The sequence below is a fragment of the Phodopus roborovskii genome, unplaced genomic scaffold (genome assembly GCF_943737965.1).
Source record: "Phodopus roborovskii unplaced genomic scaffold, PHOROB, whole genome shotgun sequence".
NCBI lineage: Eukaryota > Metazoa > Chordata > Mammalia > Rodentia > Cricetidae > Phodopus > Phodopus roborovskii.
In genome coordinates, this window is record NW_026126434.1 from 30,872,887 (window position 1) to 30,893,327 (window position 20,441).

At 46.7% G+C, this 20,441-nt stretch overlaps 4 protein-coding genes across 5 annotated transcripts; 2 read left to right on the plus strand and 2 right to left on the minus strand.

Moving 5' to 3' along the window:
- The first annotated feature begins 208 nt into the window (after positions 1-208).
- On the plus strand, positions 209-5,381 carry Rnf39 (ring finger protein 39). Its single transcript, XM_051187426.1, has 4 exons — positions 209-885; positions 2,671-2,693; positions 2,906-2,997; positions 4,058-5,381. The coding sequence occupies exons 1-4, from the start codon at positions 523-525 to the stop codon at positions 4,627-4,629; spliced, it is 1,050 nt and encodes a 349-aa protein (XP_051043383.1). The 5' UTR covers positions 209-522; the 3' UTR covers positions 4,630-5,381.
- Positions 5,318-8,673, minus strand: Ppp1r11 (protein phosphatase 1 regulatory inhibitor subunit 11). Of its 2 annotated transcripts, none has more exons than XM_051187451.1 (3): positions 8,416-8,673; positions 6,795-6,903; positions 5,318-6,516 (listed from the first exon to the last, which is right to left on the minus strand). In XM_051187451.1, exons 1-3 carry the CDS (start codon positions 8,482-8,484, stop codon positions 6,314-6,316), a joined length of 381 nt encoding a protein of 126 aa, XP_051043408.1. In that variant the 5' UTR covers positions 8,485-8,673; the 3' UTR covers positions 5,318-6,313. The 2 variants fall into 2 exon arrangements, with proteins under 2 accessions (XP_051043408.1, XP_051043409.1); XM_051187452.1 differs by lacking the exon at positions 8,416-8,673 and adding an exon at positions 8,056-8,198.
- A 1,945-nt stretch (positions 8,674-10,618) lies between these two features.
- Positions 10,619-15,070, minus strand: Polr1h (RNA polymerase I subunit H). Its single transcript, XM_051187448.1, has 5 exons — positions 14,834-15,070; positions 14,600-14,747; positions 13,862-13,962; positions 13,575-13,684; positions 10,619-11,024 (listed from the first exon to the last, which is right to left on the minus strand). Exons 1-5 carry the CDS (start codon positions 15,053-15,055, stop codon positions 11,000-11,002), a joined length of 606 nt encoding a protein of 201 aa, XP_051043405.1. The 5' UTR covers positions 15,056-15,070; the 3' UTR covers positions 10,619-10,999.
- A 2,844-nt stretch (positions 15,071-17,914) lies between these two features.
- Positions 17,915-20,237, plus strand: LOC127224386 (putative uncharacterized protein ZNRD1-AS1). The gene is made up of 3 exons (XM_051187425.1): positions 17,915-18,432; positions 18,597-18,672; positions 19,469-20,237. The coding sequence occupies exons 1-3, from the start codon at positions 18,206-18,208 to the stop codon at positions 20,225-20,227; spliced, it is 1,062 nt and encodes a 353-aa protein (XP_051043382.1). The 5' UTR covers positions 17,915-18,205; the 3' UTR covers positions 20,228-20,237.
- Positions 20,238-20,441: the final 204 nt, after the last annotated feature.

Here is a 20,441-nt window from a genome sequence, read left to right on the forward strand (position 1 = left end):
ACTCATGTCCTGGCGATGTGGGCATGCATGCCAAGAGTGAGCCTGGGCACCCTGCCCACCAAAGACACACCACAGGCTAAGGGGGAGGGAAATTCACGATCTTTAAGGACTTGCTCACGGGAGTGGGGGCTACTAAACCCAACGTTGCCACCTTGCCAACCGCGCATGCCCTGGTGCTTACTTTCTAGGCTCTAGGTGTCTTCGTCTCTACACCCTGTTCCCCAAAACCTTACTAGGAGAGCGGGAGAACCAGATGAGGCATTACGCAAGGCCTGCTGTTTACCTCCTGCATGAGGCCTCCTCCCTCCCTATAAAACCTGACGTGGTGAGGAGACGCTCTGAGTCCGATCTGGGTAAGCGAGGCAGCCCCAGAGAAGGGTAGTTAGGAGGCGCGAAGTGAATGAGGGAGGCGCAGCGAGGGGCATCGAGTCAGCACGCAGCGGGGGTGGTCCACCGCCACCTACGCCCTCGGGGGCGGCTGCTACGGTCGCTGGCCAGAGTGCGTCTGGATCCCTGCTTTCCATGGAGGCTCCCGAGCTGGGCCCGGGGTTGGTGGAGCGTCTGGAGCAGCTGGCGACGTGTCCGCTGTGCGGGGGCCCCTTCGAGGACCCAGTGCTGCTGGCGTGCGAGCACAGCTTCTGCCGTGCGTGCTTGGCGCGCTGCTGGGGGGCCCCGGCGGCGCCGGGCTCGGAGGCGGCACCCCCTTCATGCCCCTGCTGTGGCCAGCCGTGTCCCCGACGCAGCCTAAGGTCCAACGTGCGTCTGGCAGTGGAGGTGCGCATCAGCCGTGGGCTGCGTGAGAAACTGGCAGAGCCGGGGGCCCGGACCGGAAGAAGACGCGGGGGCCGCATACCCACCATGGGCTGCCTGGACCCTCACGGAGAGGTAAAGCGATTATCCTTCTTCGCTGGTCCAAGTTGTTGATGAAGAAGAGGTTTGTGGGTGTCCTAGCAAAGGTGGACAGTGCTTTAGCTCTAAAGTCCTAATGGGAATGTAGGTAGTAGATAACTTGGCACCGGGGAAGTGGAGGTAAGCAGATTGCTGCAGATTCAAATCCATCTTGGTACACATAGCGAGTTCCAAACCAGAGATGGCTACATAGAAAAAAAAAGAGGAATTTAAAATAAAAATTTTAAGAGAAAGAGGGGGAAGGGGGAGAGAAAGGGAAAAGGGAGAGATGGAGAGAGAGGCCAAAGTCTTGAGTGAATAGTTTGAGAAAGCTGGAAATTGACACTTGGTCAGGAGCGGGGGTGGGGGGGGTTGGGGGGGACTTGACAGATAGATGCTTGAGTCTTATCCGTGGAGCTGGAGATTAAGATGTTGTGGAGGCAGAAGCACGTTAGTGGTAGAAGTGGTAGATAGGACGCTGAGCCCCTTGGAGATCTCAGAAGCCTCCTGCCAAGACTATGGGAATTGAAGCCGGGACTGAGCAGGCTTACCGGTGGGAGCCAGAAAGCAGAGAGAGGGTGATGCGACCAGACACCCAGGTTAGGGCAAGGAGGAACCCAGGGAGGGTGGAGATAGGGCCGCATGAACAGTCACTGGAGTCAAATTGAGACTGGGTGCAGAAAAAGCAGAAGTGTAGGGATGGGAAAGTAGGAGCCTGGCAAATGGGGTGGGGGCGTGGTGGGCAGATCCAAACTCTGCAAGTGAGGCAGGGGTTCCCCTAACAAGCTCTAGCTGAGCTGTAAGTTGTTATTGTTCTCAACTCCTCCCAGGTCCCCAGGCAGGGGCGGAAGCAGGCGGAGGCTAGGTCCGGGTGAGCAGCTGGCAGGCCTCTGGCTGGTCTCCACGTTTTGCAGCCCTACAGTCTCCTCACTAGGCCCTCCCTGTGCCCTTTTGGACATCAACCTCTCCCATTCCTCAAGGGGATCGCATCTGGTTTACTCCCCTTTAGCACCCCTCCTGCCCAGCGTTCTGCTTCCGCCCTTTGAAGACTTCACAGATTTAATTAGTCTGGGTGTAATTGCCATCCTCTCTTTCCCCCCTTGCCACATTACTGGCCTCTCCTTCCATCCTCACTGGGCAACAGAAAAGAGGGATGGAAGAACCCCAGTGTTTGGAGGGGAGAGAACCCAGCGCCCTCTTCTGGCTGCCATGGTTGCCTCTGAAATCTGTAGGGCCTCTTGGTACACTTCTGAGCTCAGGGGCCTGGGGATAGAGATGACATAAAACAAAGAGCCAGCCCAATAAACGCCACTGCGCTTTTAAGACAAGATGGGAAGCAGCTTTATTGTTAGGCTTTTATATAACAACTCTTAACCCAAAGAATATGGGTGTGTGTTCACGTTTTATGGTGAAGGGGTGGACATTTGTCTGCAACACACTCAAGAAACTGGAAAAGGATAGCGCTACTGAAAGAGAGCTAGAGTGTGGGCCTGGGAAATTAACACGAGGTAAGAAGTAGGTGTGTGGAGGCTGAGGAAGGGAGAACCCTTGGAGGATGGAGCTAGGAGCATGAGGAGAAAGTGATTTTGGAGTGAGCAGAAGGAAAGGCCATGAAAGAAAAGGGGAGAGTAGAAGAGGGAAATGGAGCAGAGGGAGGAGAGAGAGATCATTTTAAGAGGTGGCAGGGTATATCAACCACTCAGAGCTCACCTGTGGCAGAGGGGAGGATGTCTCACAGTATGAACCTGGTGCTCACACCCATGTTTTCTTCTGCCCATGCAGGATATGAGGAAGACATGGAGGCGGTGAGTTCCATTTTTACTGTTTCTTCTTTTCAACTATTTTCTCCCATAGCCATCAACTCCTCTCCAGGCCCAGATCTTTGTCACCACTTACCAACAGGCTTTCTGGAGTATAGCCTCACCAGTTTCTGTTGAGAGCAAGTGGGTTAGGAATAGGGGTTGTCAGAACTAGCATCAAAAGACAGGCATGCTGATAACTTCCTTCATCTGTCCAGATTTGATGTCCCAACACCCAAGTCATCTAACTCAGAGGAGGAGCTCCCTGAAGATTACCCTGTGGTAAAAAACATGCTTCACAGACTGACAGGTGAGGAGGGAAGAAGGGGGATCATAGTGTGTGCTGTTTGCTTCCTTACAGCTGTCAAAAATGGTCAAGCTCCTTTTGGTATCTGTATCGGTTTTGATTTCCTTGGTCTGCAATAACAAAGTGCCACAAACAGGTGACCAGAGCAACCATCCACACCTCAAAGTATAGAGGTAGAAGTGTGAGGGCTCAGGATAAATCTGTTCCATGCCTCTCTCCTGGCTTCTGGAAGCCTTAGCACTCCGTTGGCCCACAGGTAGTCTTACCTGGGCTTCCTTCTGTGCACCTTGTCTGTGTCCAAGTGTCTCCTCTCCCTTTTAAGGTAGTGGTCATACGTATCAAGGCCTACCCTAATAATGATCTCAGTATTTACCTGATAACCTTTGTGAAAATCCTTTTCCCATGTTCCCATGGGGAACAAAATTGTAACTCCTCCTACCTTTTTAAACAGTCTTTCTATGTATCCCAGGCTGATGTAGAACTCTAGCCCTTCCTGCCTCTGTCTTGAACATTCCTCTAATATGCAGAGACTGAGTATGTAACACCATACCTAGCCAGGATGCGGAATTTAACCCAGAACAATATCCTTAATTCCCAATATCCGTTTGTTTCTAAAGTGCCTAGAGAAGATGTTCTACCCCTTAGTTACACATTCATCCCACTTAATCCAAATTACTTCTAGCTCCTAATTCAGAAGTATTTCCTTAAGTCTTCCCCCCCCCCCCCCAATAAGGTAAGTGTCTCTTTCTGATCCCTTTGGCCATCTCTGTCTCTCCTCTGGCTGCATCTCCTATAGAACCGGGCCTGTCCCTTCCCGCCCCTGCGAGGGTGAGTGGCCTGGTTTTACTGGATACCTTGTAGTCCTCCCTTTGCCCCTCCTTTAATCACTTATCAGGTATCAGCCTCCCTCAGTAGTCTTGCTGACCTGGCTCCCATGCCCCACCCAGATGCTGCAGATTTAAGGGTTTATGCTTTGTTTTGTTGAGACAGGGTCTCTTCTCCACGCTTCTTGACCGGACTCAAGAAATTTCTCATGTGGTGTTCCCCGGCCTCTCTTTTACAGCTGACCTGACACTTGACCCTCGCACTGCACACCGTGGTCTGCTCATCTCCTCTGACTACCGCGGCGTGACTCTGGCTCCACCTGGAACACCAGAGCCGCTGGACAGCCCTGCACGCTTTGATCAGCTCCTAGCCGTGCTGGGTGCCCAGGGCTTCGCGTCAGGCCGCCACTGCTGGGAGGTGGAGACCGCATCTTTTAGAGACTCTACCATGAAGAATGAGGATGCAGGAGAGAGCTGCTACGTCGTGGGCGCGGCCGGGGAATCCGTGACGCGCAAGGGCCTCATCAAGCTGTGCCCGTCTGAGGCTGTTTGGGCCGTGGAGGGCCGCGGCGGCCGCCTATGGGCACTCACCGCCCCAGAGCCCACTTTGCTAGGCGGCGCCAGGGCTCCGCCGCAGCGCATTCGCGTGGACTTGGACTGGGAGCGGGGCCGTGTGGCCTTCTATGATGGCCGCTCACTGGACTTGCTTTTCACCTTCCAGGCGCCCGGCCCGCTGGGGGAGCGCATCTTCCCGCTGCTCTGCACTTGTGATCCCCGCGCCCCACTGCGCATCGTGCCCGGAGAAGGCTGATCATCTAGTTCCCTACCTCCTCTTCCCTAGCCTCGAGGCTACTTATCTCCGGTGCAGAAATCGCCTATTTCAGTGATCTTGTCTGTACACCTGTCACAGCAGGAGCATTAATAAGCACCCTTTACCCACTCAACATTCTTCCTCCCACAGCAAGACCTCAAAATGGCTGCACATCCGTGCCCTTAAGCCAGTCTGGTCCTACATCTCCATGCCCAAACCCAACCTTTTCTTTGAGTTCCCTTTCTGTACCCTTCCAGGCAGGGTTAGGGAAAGGCACTGTACCACCAGTACAGTCCGCTTTTACCTCCAATCCCAAAGGGCTAGGGCCTGATCCACAGTAGGAAGGCTGGAGCCTCCCTCCTGATGTCCACTCTGAGAATTCCCCTCAAGAAAAATGAGTCCTAATACAAGATGATCAACTCATAATCTAAGCCCTTCAGACGCAAAGATTAAATATAAATTTTGGAAGTGTATGCAAGCCAGTCCACCCTCTACATTTCCTCTATGACTGTTTCTTATGCTCATAGCCTTTTTCCTTTAAACATCCTTTTGGAAATTCATCTTGCACACAAAAGAACCAATGGTGCTACTCCCCCCTTCTCAACCTGGGAGCAATCCAGGCATCCTAAACATCCTTGTATAGTCTCCCATCCTCCCCATATGTATAAATGGGCCTGTATTTAACACATTGTGCAATGTTGGGTTATTTATTTTGTGCATCTGTGGCAATAAATGAGATCTCAGTGGTGGTATGGATTTTGCTGATCTCTGAACTGTGCACAGCTAAGAGGCCTGGTGAACAATACCCAGATCCCAGCACTAGTTGGAGAGGGCTGAGAGAGCAAGACACCTGGGTTGGTAGAGACATCAGGCAGGAAAGGGTAGGAATGTACTGCAGGGGCCTGTCCACTCATCTCTTTGCTCTCTCCCTCTTTCCTTTTAGGAACCCAGGCCCCTTAGGCAACGGTGATAAAACTCAAAGATGAAAGGCTGAGAAAACCATTGGCTCTAAGTCATTGGTCTCAGCATGCTTTATCAGAAATGTTATATTCATGTCATGACTATTTTGGGGTCCACTTTCCATTATAGGTGTGACTGACAAAAACCTCTCCAACTCCTTTTGAGAGCCAGAAGGGGTGTGTACGAGCAGAAGGGTTGGGGAACCCCATGGTGTCCATAAAGCCTTAGATTCCCACAGGCAAGGCCTAAGATTTAGGATAACTGCATAAGTAGAAGAACTGTAAGCCAGGATTAATATGCAGAGCTGGGGTGCAAGATGGCTTGGAATCTGACTGGGGTCCTGGCAGTGAAAGCTGGGGCTGCTGAAAACCCAGTTTAAATGCTTGGGACTCAGGCTAAGGGTGCAGGTGGCCAAGATAACTGGATCCCAGGACAGGTATTTTGGCAGTGAGAACAAAAGGGACAGACTGAGACCAAGGTGCCTGGATCCCAGGCACAGAGCAAACTGTAGGGAAGTAGAGTCTGGGAGAACCCAGAAGCCTGGGTTCCGGAACAGCAGCAAGTCAGAATTCCAGAATCTCTATCCACCCTCCTCTTCCTCTTCTCTATTCAGGCAGGAGGGGGCAGGAGGGGGCAGGAGAAGGGATCAGACCATGGGTTGAGTCCCCATGTAGTCACATGGATACATTTGGGGCCAGGCAGACACATGAATGGTGAGAGGAATTTAGTGCTGCATAGGTCCTGGAGGGGGCTGAGACGGGTCAGGAGGCTGGGGAGGGCTGGTTGGGGTGGGTCCTGGGGCTGAATGTCGCCGGCCTTTGCGGTGACCCCGCACACAGTGTGTATGACCACAGCCTTCTTCTTCATCCTCCTCACTCTCAGTGGAGCTCTCACCAAAGGCCCGAGGTTTCTCATAGATACAGCAGCCTAGATGTAGAGGGAGGGAACCAGATGAGAAGGATGAAGAACACAGTGTCCAGCCTGTTCTGGAGAATCTGCCCCACCCCAGGGACTTGGGCATCCACACTCCTTGTCTCTTTAGAGGCCCGGCAGCATCTTTCTCCCAGTCTGCCCTGGCTTGCCCCACAGACTTGGAAGCTCTTAGTTTTAGCCCCACCCCCACCTATTTTCTTTTCCAAGAAAGTAAAGAGAGCTGTAAACATCTGGGAGGCAGTGGTAAGGGCTCCTGGGGCAACAGCACTCACATTTTGATGAGCGGCGCCCCATATGTTCATTGTCCACAGTGTCACTAGTCCATTCCACCTTTTTCTCTGGCTTCCGTTTCCGAAGTTTAATGGTTAGGCTCCGATTCTCCTGTAAGATTAAGAGGTATGGGCCCATCTAGCTAATCTCCTGTTGACCTTTCCTGTTTCCAAAGGTACCTTCTCTTTTCTCTTCCCTTGCTCAATCAACACCACACACCATGCCACTGGAGCAGCCAGGTGCTGGGAGCCAAAACAGAACACGTTTTTAACCTGTTCATGTCAGAATGGGAACTCCTGTTCTTGAAAACTACTAATATGCAAAAAGGACAGTTCTTAACCTAAGGGGCCAGTAAACCTTCAAAGGAAAGCACAACCCTCGTTTCTTCATCTTCCTTCCACATCATCCTTGGTGGTGTTAATACCAGAAAGTTATTTTCTCAGTTTCTCGTGACTGGTCTTTGGCCTTCCTTCCTTTCTCCACAACTCTTACTCATGTTCCCTCTAAAGAGATTAGAAGCATGTGACCTAAGCATGTAGGAGACAGAAGCCAACAGAAGCCAGCCTCTGCAATTTGGTAAAGCATTTCCTTTCAAAATAAAATAGAAAAATAAAATAAAATGAAATAAAAAGCAGGGCTGTGGAGACAGTTCTGTTGGTAAAGTACTTCCTGAGTTTGATTCCCAGAATCTATATTGAAAAAAAAAAAAAAGTTAGGTGTAGTGGTGGTGCATGTTTCCAATTCCTGTACTAGAGATGTGAAGACAGGCTGATCTCCTGCCATCCAGCCTAGCTGATTTGGCAGCTCCAAGAAAAATGATTGTTTCAAATCAAACAAACAAAAAACAAAACAAAACCAAAAAAAAAAAAAAAAACCCAGCTACACTGTGCCTTACAAAAATCTAAGGTTGACTTCTGCCCGGCACCCCCCACACCTGAACAAGCAAAATACAACAAAAATCCAAAACCCTTCTTCTCCAAAGAAAGCCTTCATTTTTTCTTCTCTCATCTTCAATTTCAAGGCTCTGTACATCCTACCCACTTACTCTCTAACATCCTGGCAACTCTGGCAATAATTACTAAACTTAAGCTCCTTCAACCCAGACATTAGGCCCAACACATCTTCCTCCCTTTGAAAGCAATTTAACTTGCTTTTGAAAATTCTACTTGTTTCCTTATTTGCTTCTCTGATCTGTCAAAATGCTACCTTCACCTTACTTTGTTTCCTCATTCCCACCCTACCACCCCCGACTTAAATACGCACCCATTCCATGACTATCTATTGGTTAAGTACTCGTCCTTTACGTTTGCCTCCAAAACCATGTTTTCTTAAATGGCCTTTCATTTCTTCCCAGTACCATCCTTGCTCCTTAACCCAGTTTCCGTTTATTACGTACCCTGACCACCACATCAAGCCGACGTAACACTTAAACCCTAATTGTAACGTCCCTTGACCACTTGCACGATTTGAGTCACTCCAAGCATCATCCCTAGTCCCTGGCGATTGTCCCAAGAGTCAACCCTACATATCCCAGATCCCAAACCTTCCAACTTTCCAAACCCCTATTTCCCTCCCAGTTCCTCCCAGACCCCTAAATAGGCCCCCCCCACCCGGCTTTCTCACGGGCTCGGTTGTCACGGTAACCGTTGTCTCAGTGACGGTCTCACTCAGCCCGGCCCCTGCCTCCGCCATGGCTAGAACGAAAAGCGAGGAAGCGGGATGAGACACCCTTCCCTTTTTCTGCGACTCTGAGGTCTAAGAGATCCGGTACACGATTCGGAGTGTGGCCAGAATCCTCTGGCTTCTTATCCTCCCCTTCCTCCAGGGCCTCTGCTTCCCCACCCTGGGGAATAACCTGTCCAACCCCACTTCCGGCCTTTTACTTCCGGGTGTGACACATCCGGCAGAACCCAGTTTCCCTTCCCCTGCACAGCTCGGGCCAAAGCGCAGGCACCATCAGATTAGTTCCGCCGTACTGCGCCACTTCGCAGACACCGCAGTTAGCAGAGGTAATGTCATGTGGGGCGGGGCCAGCTCGCCCAGGACCTAAATTCATTGGAGGAGAGTCGACTCCGGGCTGCGGAGCTCAGAGGATGTGAAGTCTGTGTGCTGTGCCCTGAAACCTGGGTGGAAAAAAAAAAAAAAAGTGGGACTCGGCTAGGTTCCATTTTCTTATTCTGTCGAGAAATGGTTTTCCAGATCCTCTCCCTGTCTGTAGGTCTTGGCGGGAGGGCACACTAAATTTGGAATTTTCCGACCATAGAAGGTCCTAAGATAAAAAGTATGTGATACTCAGACTGCTATTTTAGCCCCAGTTTGAAGAATACTAAGGCTAGGCTGTGGGGGGTGGGTGCAGGGCAACAAATTCAAAGACATCTGCTTAAATTTTGTTGAATCACTTGTAGTGATATGTTATTTATGATCTATTAAAGCTTGCCTGAGGATTCAGGAAGCAAAGTCAGCCACCAGCCATAGAAGACAGGCACACACACACACACACACACACACACACACAAATCCCAGCAGCCAGAAGCCAGGAGGTGGAGGTACACACCCTTTAATCCTAGGAATTTATGATCTATTAAAGTTTGCCTGAGGATTCAGAAAGCAAAGTCAGCCACCAGCCATAGAAGACAGGCACACACACACACACACACACACACACACACACACACACCCCTACCTTTAATCCCAGAAGCCAGGAGGTGGAGGTACACACCTTTAATCCTAGGACTCAGAATTAAGTGGTAGCCAGGTCTGAGTTCATGACCACCCAGGGATACACGAGACTGAATCAGTCTAAAAGACTAACAGAAAACACGCCTTTAATCCCAGCACTAGAGGGGTATAAAAGATAGACGAAGGGTCTTCAGGATTCAGTAGACGTTCATTCTCCAGCCACAATGTAGAGGCAGCAGTTTGAGGCTTGGTGAAGAGTTCCTTCGTGGATCAGCCTTTTCAGCCTGAGCTAGAGGTGAGAGCTAGTGGCTGGCTTGCTTTCCTTCCCTGCTCTTCAGCTTGAACCCCAATGTGTCTCTGGGTCTCTTTTATTCCCCCTTTGTGCAACACTCACTACAAATCCAAAAATCCAAGTTTTTGTTTCCTTATAATGAGAAACTAGATTTAGACAGAATGTATGCATAATATGTCTAACAGCTTGTTTTTATTGGCCTTGTGATGGTTAACATTACAATAGAGTTACTATGCTTGAGAGATTTAAAAAAAAAAAAAAAAAAAGCCTATTAATGTGTAAGCCCCTAGCTTGTACTGGCTGTAACCTACCAGTCCACTCTCTTTTTCCCAGACAGGGTTTATCTGTGTAGCCCTGGACATCCTGGAACTGTGGAACAGACTGATTTCCAACTCAGAGATTTGCCTGCCTCTGCCTACTAAGTGTTAGCAAGACAATAGGTCATGAAACTAACTGCTATTTCTGCTATTTTAACAAACTTGCTTACTCTGCTCAATGGCTAGGACAACTGCAGGACATGTATGTTAAAATTAGAGCAGCCTGCACATAGAGTACATGTAATCCTGTAATTATCTGACTTTATAAGTCTTGAGCTGATATGACTAGATGCTGCATTTTGGTAGCACTCTTGGTTGGAGTCCTGGTGCCATGAGTATCCAGTATTAGTATTTAGTAAAGCCTCTTCTTAAAATTTATTCATGGTCATGGTGTTATAGTGACTCTCTGAGTGACCCCAGATGCACAACAGCTTCATTCCAGACTCCATTATTTTATCCTTAGTTTTTTTTTGTTTTTTTTTTTTACTTTTTTACAGCTATATTCTAGGTCATTTAAATTTCCTTTGGAATAAGACAGATTATTGTTATTTTTGGTTTTTAGGCATCTTGTTAGTAGCTTTGGCTGGCTTTGAATTCATTATATAGTTCCCTTTCCTCAAGCTTGAAACCTTCTTGCCTCCTCCGGTGAAGTTCTGGGATCATGGTGCTTAAGCCACCAGCCTGGCCAGAATAAGATTACAAATAACACACAATGCCAAGGTTTCTTATAAAATGTAACTTTAGTAAATTCAACTAGGGGAAGGAGTGCTCTGGGGGTGATACCTTATCCTGAAAACAAAGCAAAGCACCAGAGGGGAACAAAGTGTCCAGAGTGGAAGGAGAAGGCATCAAAGGACCAATATCTTCACCTTCCAAAAGGAATAGTATTGTTGCCGAGTTGCCAGGGAGGGAAAAAAGGTCAAGAATCTTCCTTTTCCTGAAACCTATAGAGAAAGAAATGATTCATTATATTTAGCCAAAAAGAATTTCTGGAAATGTCAGATGAGATTAAAAAAAGAAAACAAACAAACAAACAAACAAAAAAAAAACACCCTGAAGAAGGGATGGGTGAGCTTGCCCCCAACAATCCTTCATTCATCTCTAACTTCAAGGTAGCTAATATCTATTACCTTGAAGTGTGCAAACATTTTCCAGGACAGAAAAAGCACTAGCCAAGAAAGGAAAAAAAGATAAACTGGACATCTAAAAATTAAAAACTTTATAGACGGACACCATGGCACAGATTATCTGTGCAACATTCACCCTGACCTTAAGAAAGCAGAAATTCAAGCTCTAAAAAACATAGCATACAGTCAAAAATTACAAAGTTAAGAAGTACCATGAGAAAGTCAGCAGAAATAGACATTAGACCCCACAAAAAAACTGCACATCAGAATTGCCACATACATATAAATATGTTTAAAATGTTTCATATATATTTAAAGAATAAAAGGATTAATTTAAAATCAGTGGGAGCTGGAGAGATAGCTCAGTGGTTAAGAGCACTCAATGTTTTTTCGGAGAATCCAGGTTTTATTCCTAGCACCCATATGGTGGCTCACAATCATCTGTAACTCAGGTCCCAGGGAATCTGACACCTTTTTCTGATTTCTGTGGGTACCAGGCATGCACACGGTGCACTGACATGTAAGCAAAACATTCATACACATAAAATAATACATATTAAATAAAGTGATTGGAATTATTAAAGAGCTAAATAGTTCAGATGACTAATGAGGTTTGGAAAGAAGTAGTAATAACCAAGGGGCTGAGGAAAAGGCTTAGCTGGTAAAGTGTTTTCTGAGGACTTGAGTGTGGACTCCCAGTACCCCTTTAAAAATAAAGAAAATGCTGAGTGTCCTGGTCCACATATAGAGGATGGAGTCCATTTGGGATGGGAGGCATGGGACAATGACAGACAGGATGAATGTCCAAAGCTCATTGGGTAGCCATCCTAGCCTGAGCTCCAGGCTCAGAAACTGCTGGAAATGATGGCACACACCATCACAGATGGATATCTGTGAGTTTGAAGCCAACTTGGACTACACAGAGTTCCACACCAACTAAGAATATAGTGAAACCCTGTCTCAAAACAAAAAGGTAGAAAGAGACAAAGGCATTTGATGAATGAAGCCACCCAATGCCTAACCCTCCATATGTACACTTGCACAAATATATGTATACGTCAACATGAACACATGAAGACAGAATTAATGACCTATATAAAAGATCTGGAGAAATACCCAAAAGACAGTTTAAACAGAAATGGGATGGAAGATACAGAAGTCAAGATGAGAAATATGAAAGTCTAATAACTAATTTGAGAACATGGGAGACAAGCAATGTTGGAATGAAATAACTGCTGACAAATTTCCAAGGTTGATGAAATACAAATCAATTCTCTGCTTCAGAAAGCCTAATAGGGGGCTGGGCATGTGGTTCAGTTAGTGGAGTGCTTATGTGGCTCTCACGAAACTCTGAGTTAGATCTTCAGCACCATAAGGAACAGCTGTGGCGGCACACACCTGTAACCTGTAATCCTTGCATATGAGAGGTGGAAGTAGGAGGATAAGAAGATCAAGAAAGGGGAAAAGTCCAATTAAAATCCTAAACAGGGCAAGTAGAAGAGAGCTCAGCATAGAGCTGAGGGTAACATGCCAGAGACCCTGGAATAAAGCTAGCAGTACCCCAGAAGTAGGAAAACAATAACATAAAGCAAAAACATAGAAAGCCACATGCCTATGTTCTGCAGTAGAACTACACAACAACCAAGACAAAGATGGTTTCAAACTATTCAGACCATGGTCTTTGAATCATGTGAGATTAACGTAAGGTCAACCATTTTCCAGTGGAAGATTTCATATCATACCACTGTGCAAATCAATGTCTGTGTTTTAAAATTCCCTTTCTGGTAGCTTTTTGTGTATGTTGACAGAAGCTGGCCTTGAAAAAAATCCTCTTTCAGGTCACACCCAGCTTCCTTTTATATATCTTAAAAGATTTAGTTCACTGGCTGTCACAAGAGTAAGGGGGCTGTTTGTTGAGATAGTTCAGCAGTTAAGAGCTCATACTGTTGCAGGGTTCTCAGCACCCACATCCAGCTGCTCACAACTACCTGTAACTCCAGCTCCAGGGAATTTAATGTCTGTGGCCTTGGTGGGCACATTCAAGTATGCAGATAAAAACATCTACAAATAACTAAAAATAAATAAAATCACTTTAACAAGCCAGGTAAGTGGCACATGCTTGGATCTCAGCATTCAGGAAGCAGGGGAAGAACTTCTTGAGGTTTGAGGCCAACTTGGGTTGTATGGTTGAAAGTTCAAGGCTAGCCTGGGTATGTAGTGAGCCCGACTCAAAAAACACAGATAATAAAAAGGGGCTACATTCCTCCCTATTATGGAGGACTGGACAAAATGAAACAGTACAAGTCTGTCACTGCTGTTGTTTGTAGACACTAAGAAAGGGCAGAGGGAGGGAAAAAAGATTCTCACTTGCAGTTAATACAGGTATAGAAGACAGTCTGCCCTTCATCAGCTGAACGCATCTGTCTCGTGTGGTATGCCATTCCCTCGTGACCACATCGAGGACATCGCCTGTCAACCTAGGAAGAGTCAGATGGTTATGGAGACCCAGTCACAGTAACTTTCCGCTTTCCTACAGCAATCAGACTATTACAACCCGCCCCCACCGCCACCCCAGGCATTCTCCTGGAATGGAGTGCAAAACCAGGTCCACAGTCACCTTCCCATTGTTCTTAGGAAGCCACTCATCAACTTACCACTGGTCCCTGGGATTCAGGTCCTTCATCCACAGACGTAGGTATAGCCGCCCCCAGTTTGTGGAACACAACTGAGGTCTTCACAACTTTCCCTTCGAAATCTGTAAAAAATTAACAGTAGATATGGCGGAGGAGGTAACAGATCCCAGCAACACGCTCGATGGTGGGTTATGTGGGAGCCTACGAGCGACTCAGTTTCCATCTGGAGTCTATTCTGTCTTATAAGACATTAGAATTCAAGTTGCTTGTTTCAGTCTCCTTGAGAGCCATGAGAAAGTTCTGATTAAGCTCATGGAAAACAGCGCATTATCTAACAAGGTTCTGATGCCAGCCGAAAGGCACATAAATATAGGGAATGAAGCTGCTTGCTGCAGGACTCACGTGATAGTGAGCTTGCCTGCTTCTCTAATTCAAAGACAGTGCATGGTGCTGGTTAATTGATTACGCTGTTCTGCTTTGCCTCTAGTCTGTATATAAGCAGGCTGTCCGGTGTGCTGAAAGGCATGGACTGGGCAGTCCTCCCGAATCAATCCTGTTTCTGTCGCTGTTTCCTGTATCTACCGTTTCTCAACCCTCACTCCCCTACCTAGGTAACCCAGCTGACTTCGTTAGAGCAGGCTCCGCCAGGGTCACATCCTCCCTTTGTGTTTCTTCCTGGGTCAGTCTGAGGTCACCCCCCACCCCACACGGACCCTTCCACCTGGACCCTCGGCTGCGTTCAGTGTACTAAACCCTCACCTCGCACGTCTATGGAGAAGCCACAGCGAGGGCAGATGACAGTATCCTGAGTTCCAGGCAGCGGCAGGACCGAGCCGCAATCTGGGCAGAAATCTAAGTCTGACTGAAAGTTGGAGACGGGGCTGGCCAGCTCCATGGCAGATGAAAGCTGGGGACGGAAAGACAAGTTTATTAGTGAGACACAGGAGTCTTGTCTTGGAGGTGGGTCCCTATCGCGTCCCGGGCGGTAATTACCTGAGTCCACCTCCCACCGGGTCCTCCGACAGCTGAGTCTGCAGGGCTAGAGGTCGGGAACCTCAGCCTGTGGGGAACCTTGTGCGGCGGGCGGGACGCAGGCGGAAAGCGACAAGAGCTCAGATCCCAGCGGCGGGCTAGAGCGGCCGATCGCGGGGCAGCGAGTGCGCCTGGCGTGCTAGAGCGTCCTCGCGTAGGGCGGCCGTTGGGTCGTGACGTCATAATTAATGGCGCACTTAGTCCAGCGAGCTTTAGGCAGGGAGGTGAACCTCTAACGAGAGGGTATTAGAGGCTGCACACAATCTAGTAACTGTGACGTCGACTAAGCGAAGGCAAGTAGCCGTTCCGCACAAATCCTGAACTATCTCTTTTCGTAGGAATCCTACACTTAGCAAGGGAAGGGGGCGGAAACGTCCCCGTAAAACTGCAGAGTTTTTTCCCCTCCCGAGCAACTGATTCCATCGGGTTAAGAGATATACAACTGCCACTGGTTCCTGAGACTTTTTTTTTTTTTTTTTTTTTTGGTCTTTTGCAGCTGCTCAGTGTTTGTTGAGCATCCTTTTGCACTCCCCACCCCCTTACTGGTTGTCGCTGTGAGCAATTGAGTGAGTGAGTCGACTTCCTAAGGATTTCAGGGATTTTGAAGTGATGGAACAAGTGAGATTATCCTTTCAGCTCTTGACAGATGACAGAAGCCAGCACTAATCAAAGCTCCTCTTTTGATTTACTAGGGATTAGGTTTGGCTTTCTCTTGCAGACCAACTTCCATTTCCTCCAGGCTGCCATTCACCCGTGGTTAAATACTTGCCATCCTTTAAGTGAACAATAGGGTAAGTGATTCGTTCACCTGAAGGCTTCAGAGTAAGGAAAACTTGTGTTCTGAAGAAAAGATAGCTTTCCCAGCCCTCCAGCAGCCAACCTGATTGCCATGCTAAGGCTGGTCTTATAAACTCTTTCCTTAGGAGAACCCTCATTTGTCTTTCTGTGCATGCAATTAATGTGTGATTAAAACCATGGGGAAGGATGTTGAAAAGGACATCTTTTACTAGGACCCTGTCATTTTACTTAGAGGTGAAATTGGTGTCAGCAAAGCTCTGTTGCTGAGCCCATGATGATGGTAGGGTATTTTAAATTTCACCCCGTGTCGTCTTTTAAAGTAGAAATTGAAATTAGCCCCATTTCCCTTTAAAGGTTAACATTCATCAGCCATCCACTATGGTTTGACTGATACCTTTAATGCAGTTAGGGAACACAAACAGCATAAGGCATGAAATTCCTTTCCCAACAAAAGCTGTCTATTCAATAAATATTGAGTACCTGTGCCAGGTTTAGAGCCTAGGCTGGGATTGTGTAGTTGAAGTCTGTGTTCTCCCAATACAAATGAGTAAATAGAATTTGGAGAAAGTACACTAGTAGGTGCTTGAGCAAGGGACATAAAGTCTACAAGGATATCCCTATATATACCTTCATATACTTGATGGAGGACAGGTACATGCTTTAATGGACAAAAAAAAAAATGCAGCATGCCTGTGTGGCGGTACATGCCTTATCCTAGCACTAAGGAAGCTGAGGCAGGAGCAAGGTCTAAGATAGTCTCAATATATAGCGAACCCATTTCTAAAATGAGTATGTGTGTATGTGTCTGCTGGGATGGACCCCAGGGCCTTTACTGTTGAGTTAAAATCTCTCATAACTGAGGGTAAGATGATAAAGTCATGATTTTGAGACTTATGATCATAGTACTATTTTTGATGATTTGTGCAAGAAATGGAAGTATGGGGCTGGAGAAATGGCTCAGTGGTTAAGAACACTGGCTGCTCTTCAGAGGACCCTGGTTCAGTTCCCAGCATCCATATAACATGGGCGCTCACAGCCATCTATAACTCCATCTCCAGGGGATCCAGTGCCCCCTTCAGGCCTCCATAGACACCCCGCAAGCAAGTAGTGCACAAACATAGATGAAAGCAAACACTCATAAAATATTTTATAAAGAAGAAATGCAAGTGAGATGGTCATTATTAGTTTTTGGAGGCAGGGTCTCATAGCCTAGGCTGACCTGGAATTTATAGTACTCTTCCTGTCTTGGCCTCCTAAGTGTTATTACAGGCATGAAACCTCCATGTTAAGTTCTAGGATGGTAACTTTTTCAATCTTAAACTATGAGCAAGTAACAGTGTCTAAGAAAGGTTGCAGAGATGGCCTAGTTGTACCCACATGATGGCTAACAACTGTAACTCCAATTCCAGAGAATCTGATGCCCTCTTCTGGTTTCTGAGTGCACTACATTCATGTGGTACACAGACACATGCAGACAAAATGGCCGTACGCATTGAAAATAGAAATAAGTAAATCTTTTTTAAAGGTAATGTCTAAGAAGTCAGGCAAAATATTAGCTATTAGAGCTTCTCCAATATTATAAACAATTACATGCAGATTTATATTATAATTCATATACTTCTAAATTTCAACATCAAAATGTTACATATAATCATAGATACCATAATACAGCAATAGACTTTTACAAAATTTTTAGGTTTATTTCTGTGTTTTGAGTGTTTTTCCTGCATGTATGTATGTATACCACATTGCATGCCTGCTTCTGATGGAGGTCAGAAGGGGGTGTCTGATTCCCTGTAACTAGTTACAGATGGTTATGAGCTGCCATGGGGGTGCTGGGTCTCCAACCTAGGTCCTTTGAAAGAACAGCCAGTGCTCACTGAGCCATCTCTCCAGCCCCCAGGTGTGACTGATTTTTAATCAAGTTGTAAAAATGAAAATCCCCAGAGGAAGGGAAAATTACTATAATGAGGTATACTAGGAAGACTTCATAGTGACCAAAGGGGCTTACCTGTAAAGGGCAGGTGGCTGGCATTTACTGAGAATTTACCATGTGCTCCCTCTTCATACTAAACCGTATTTATTCTTTGTGACTCTGAGAGGTAGATCTTGTCTTACATCTGCATTTTATAAATAAGGAAACTGACACAGAAGTTAGTTGGTTTGCACTGCATCATACATTGAGGAAATAGTACAATTATGGTTCAGTTTTATTCCTGTCAGTCAAAGCCTTTGCTTTTGGCTACAGTTTGAGGATCCCCAGGCTGTGTGCTAGGCAGCTTCAGTGGCTTGAATGCGACCTCACAGTAAACTCAGCTTGAGCAGGAATGACTCATAGAAACTTGGTAGTCTTCACTTGTGGTGCCATCAGCCTGATAACCCAACCCAGGGGGCTGCAAAGCTCGACTGCAGGATTTCAACAGAGAATAGTCTCAAAACGGATTTAGGGTGAAGGATGATCGACAGTGTCAGTCAGTCAAGCAGAAGACCAGATGATCCAACAAGAATAGAATTTAAGAACAAAACAAAGTGAGGATGCTCTATGTGCTGATAGAGGCACAAAGGGCCTGGCTGGAAAAAGTGCAGAAAGACAGTGAACTGACGAAACGAGAGACCCGAGCTATCCCAGGAGACAAAGGCTTTGAAACTGGACAGTCTGGTTTGGGAGTCCTTAGGCCACCCTTCACCAAAGAGCCTGTCCCTTCCCTCCTTCAGCCCCAAATACAAGATTCTGAGTGGTTCACATTGAGTCCACAGAAGAGGTATGCTTTTAGTTCATATAAAAAGAAGGATCTTTATTATTTTGCATCATGGAAAATGCAGTGGTTTCTCAGTGGAGAAATGGCACTTGTTCTCTGCCTGGGTGGATAGGTGAGCAAATACGGCATCTCCCACATCCCACAACCTTTGGTTTTTTATCTTCCAGATTGGCTTGGGCAAAAGCATCCAGAGACCCTAGGATTGCAGAAGGTGAACAGTCTCCACTAGAGAAAAGGCTCCGGGTAAATAACTTGTATCCTGTACAGTTTAGAGCTACCCAGAAAAGGAACCTAATGTTTAAAATTCTTTGCACAGGTGACACTTTGAGGTAGTACTATAGCAGCAGCTTTCACACTTTTTCTTTCTTTCTTTCTTTCTTTTTTTTTTTTTGAGACAGGGTTTCTCTGTGGAGCCTTGTCTGTCCTGGAACTCACTCTGTAGACCAGGCTACAGGCCTTGAACTCACAGAGACCTGCCTGCCTTTGCCTCCTGAATGCTGGGATTAAAGGTGTTCATATTATGTATCTGCATGTTCCTCTGCTGGACAGAGGAGGGTATTGAACCCCATTATAGATGGCTATGGGCCACCTATGTAGTTGCTAGGAATTGAACTCAGGACCTCTGGAAAAACAGCCATTGCTTTTAACCACTGAGCCATTTCTCTAGCCCCTCAGCTTCCACTCTTGTAGATTGTCTCAACACCAACTTCCCAAACTCTATATTTTAAAAACTAGTTATTGGTGATGGGTACTTGGTTCTTTCAGAACAACCAGACTTGCCTGGCAGCATGGGGCTTAAAATGTAAATTGTTGCTCTAAAATAAATAAAAGGGGTGTGTGTGTGTGTGTGTGTGTGTGTGTGTGTGTGTGTGTGTGTGTGTGTGTGTGTATCCATCTGCTTATAACTTCAGAGTTCTGGGATTAAGACATGTGCCACAATTCTTGGCCTAAGATTCCTTCCTTAACAGTATTAAGGAGGGAAAACTGCTTTTAAGTGTTTAAAGGAAAAATTATAAAATTCTGAACCTCACTTTGACAGAGTCTTGGTGGTGTACATACTACAGCAGCAAGACACTTGGTAACTCAGAAATGCCAAGAGGAGAGCAAAGCACTCTGCAGGGAGCAAGCTCGTTCTCTTGACTACTGGCTTGCAAAAGCAGAGTCTTATTATAATAAAAGAATAGTGGAAATGATGAAAAAAGAAGACACTGGCAGTGAAACAAAGATGAAAGTGGAAGAGGAAACACCACCAAGCACAGATGGGAAAAAAACGTATCATTTGGTGCCTGCGAGAGAGAAGAAACAAATAGAAAGGCACATTCTTAGGACAGGACAGGCCAGAGAATTTAAGAACAAACCCTGGAGACAGACACAACCCCTCAGTGAAACAACACTACCCAAAATTGTGCCAGAAACGCAGAGCATCCCGAAGGCACTGAGAAGAAGGCAGGTCAACGAGAGAGAACTACACCAAATTAAAGAGCATCAAGAACGCATGATCCGAGGGAGGGAGCTTCTAGAGCAAAGACTCAAAGACAGGATCTTGAGAAAAAGCCAGAGCCAGATCCCACCACCTGAGAGGCGCAGTCGAGTGAAGAAAGAGAGAAAGGAGTTCGAAAGGGTGGTAGCATACCCACTTTTCCAGCCATCCAATACAAGTCGGATCAAAGTGGATATTCTTATAGAGAAATCGCAGGATGAAGAGGAAGTGAGCACAATTATCAAACCTTATAGAAGGAGATTCTTAGCTGTGCCACCCTTTTTGAGAACTCAAATAGGAAAAATAAAGGATCAGTAAAGTTTCATAACTTTGGTGACAAAACTATGTTTCTTTTTTGCTTTTTCCAGATGGTTTCTCTGTGTAGCCCTGGCTGTCCTGAAACTCACTCTGTAGATCCTACTGTCTGGGAATCCAGAGGTCTCTGTCTCTGCCTCCCAAGTGCTGGGATTAAAGGTGCCACCACTGCTGGGTTGAAACTTTGATTCTTATATGAACCTGCTTTTTGTAGTCT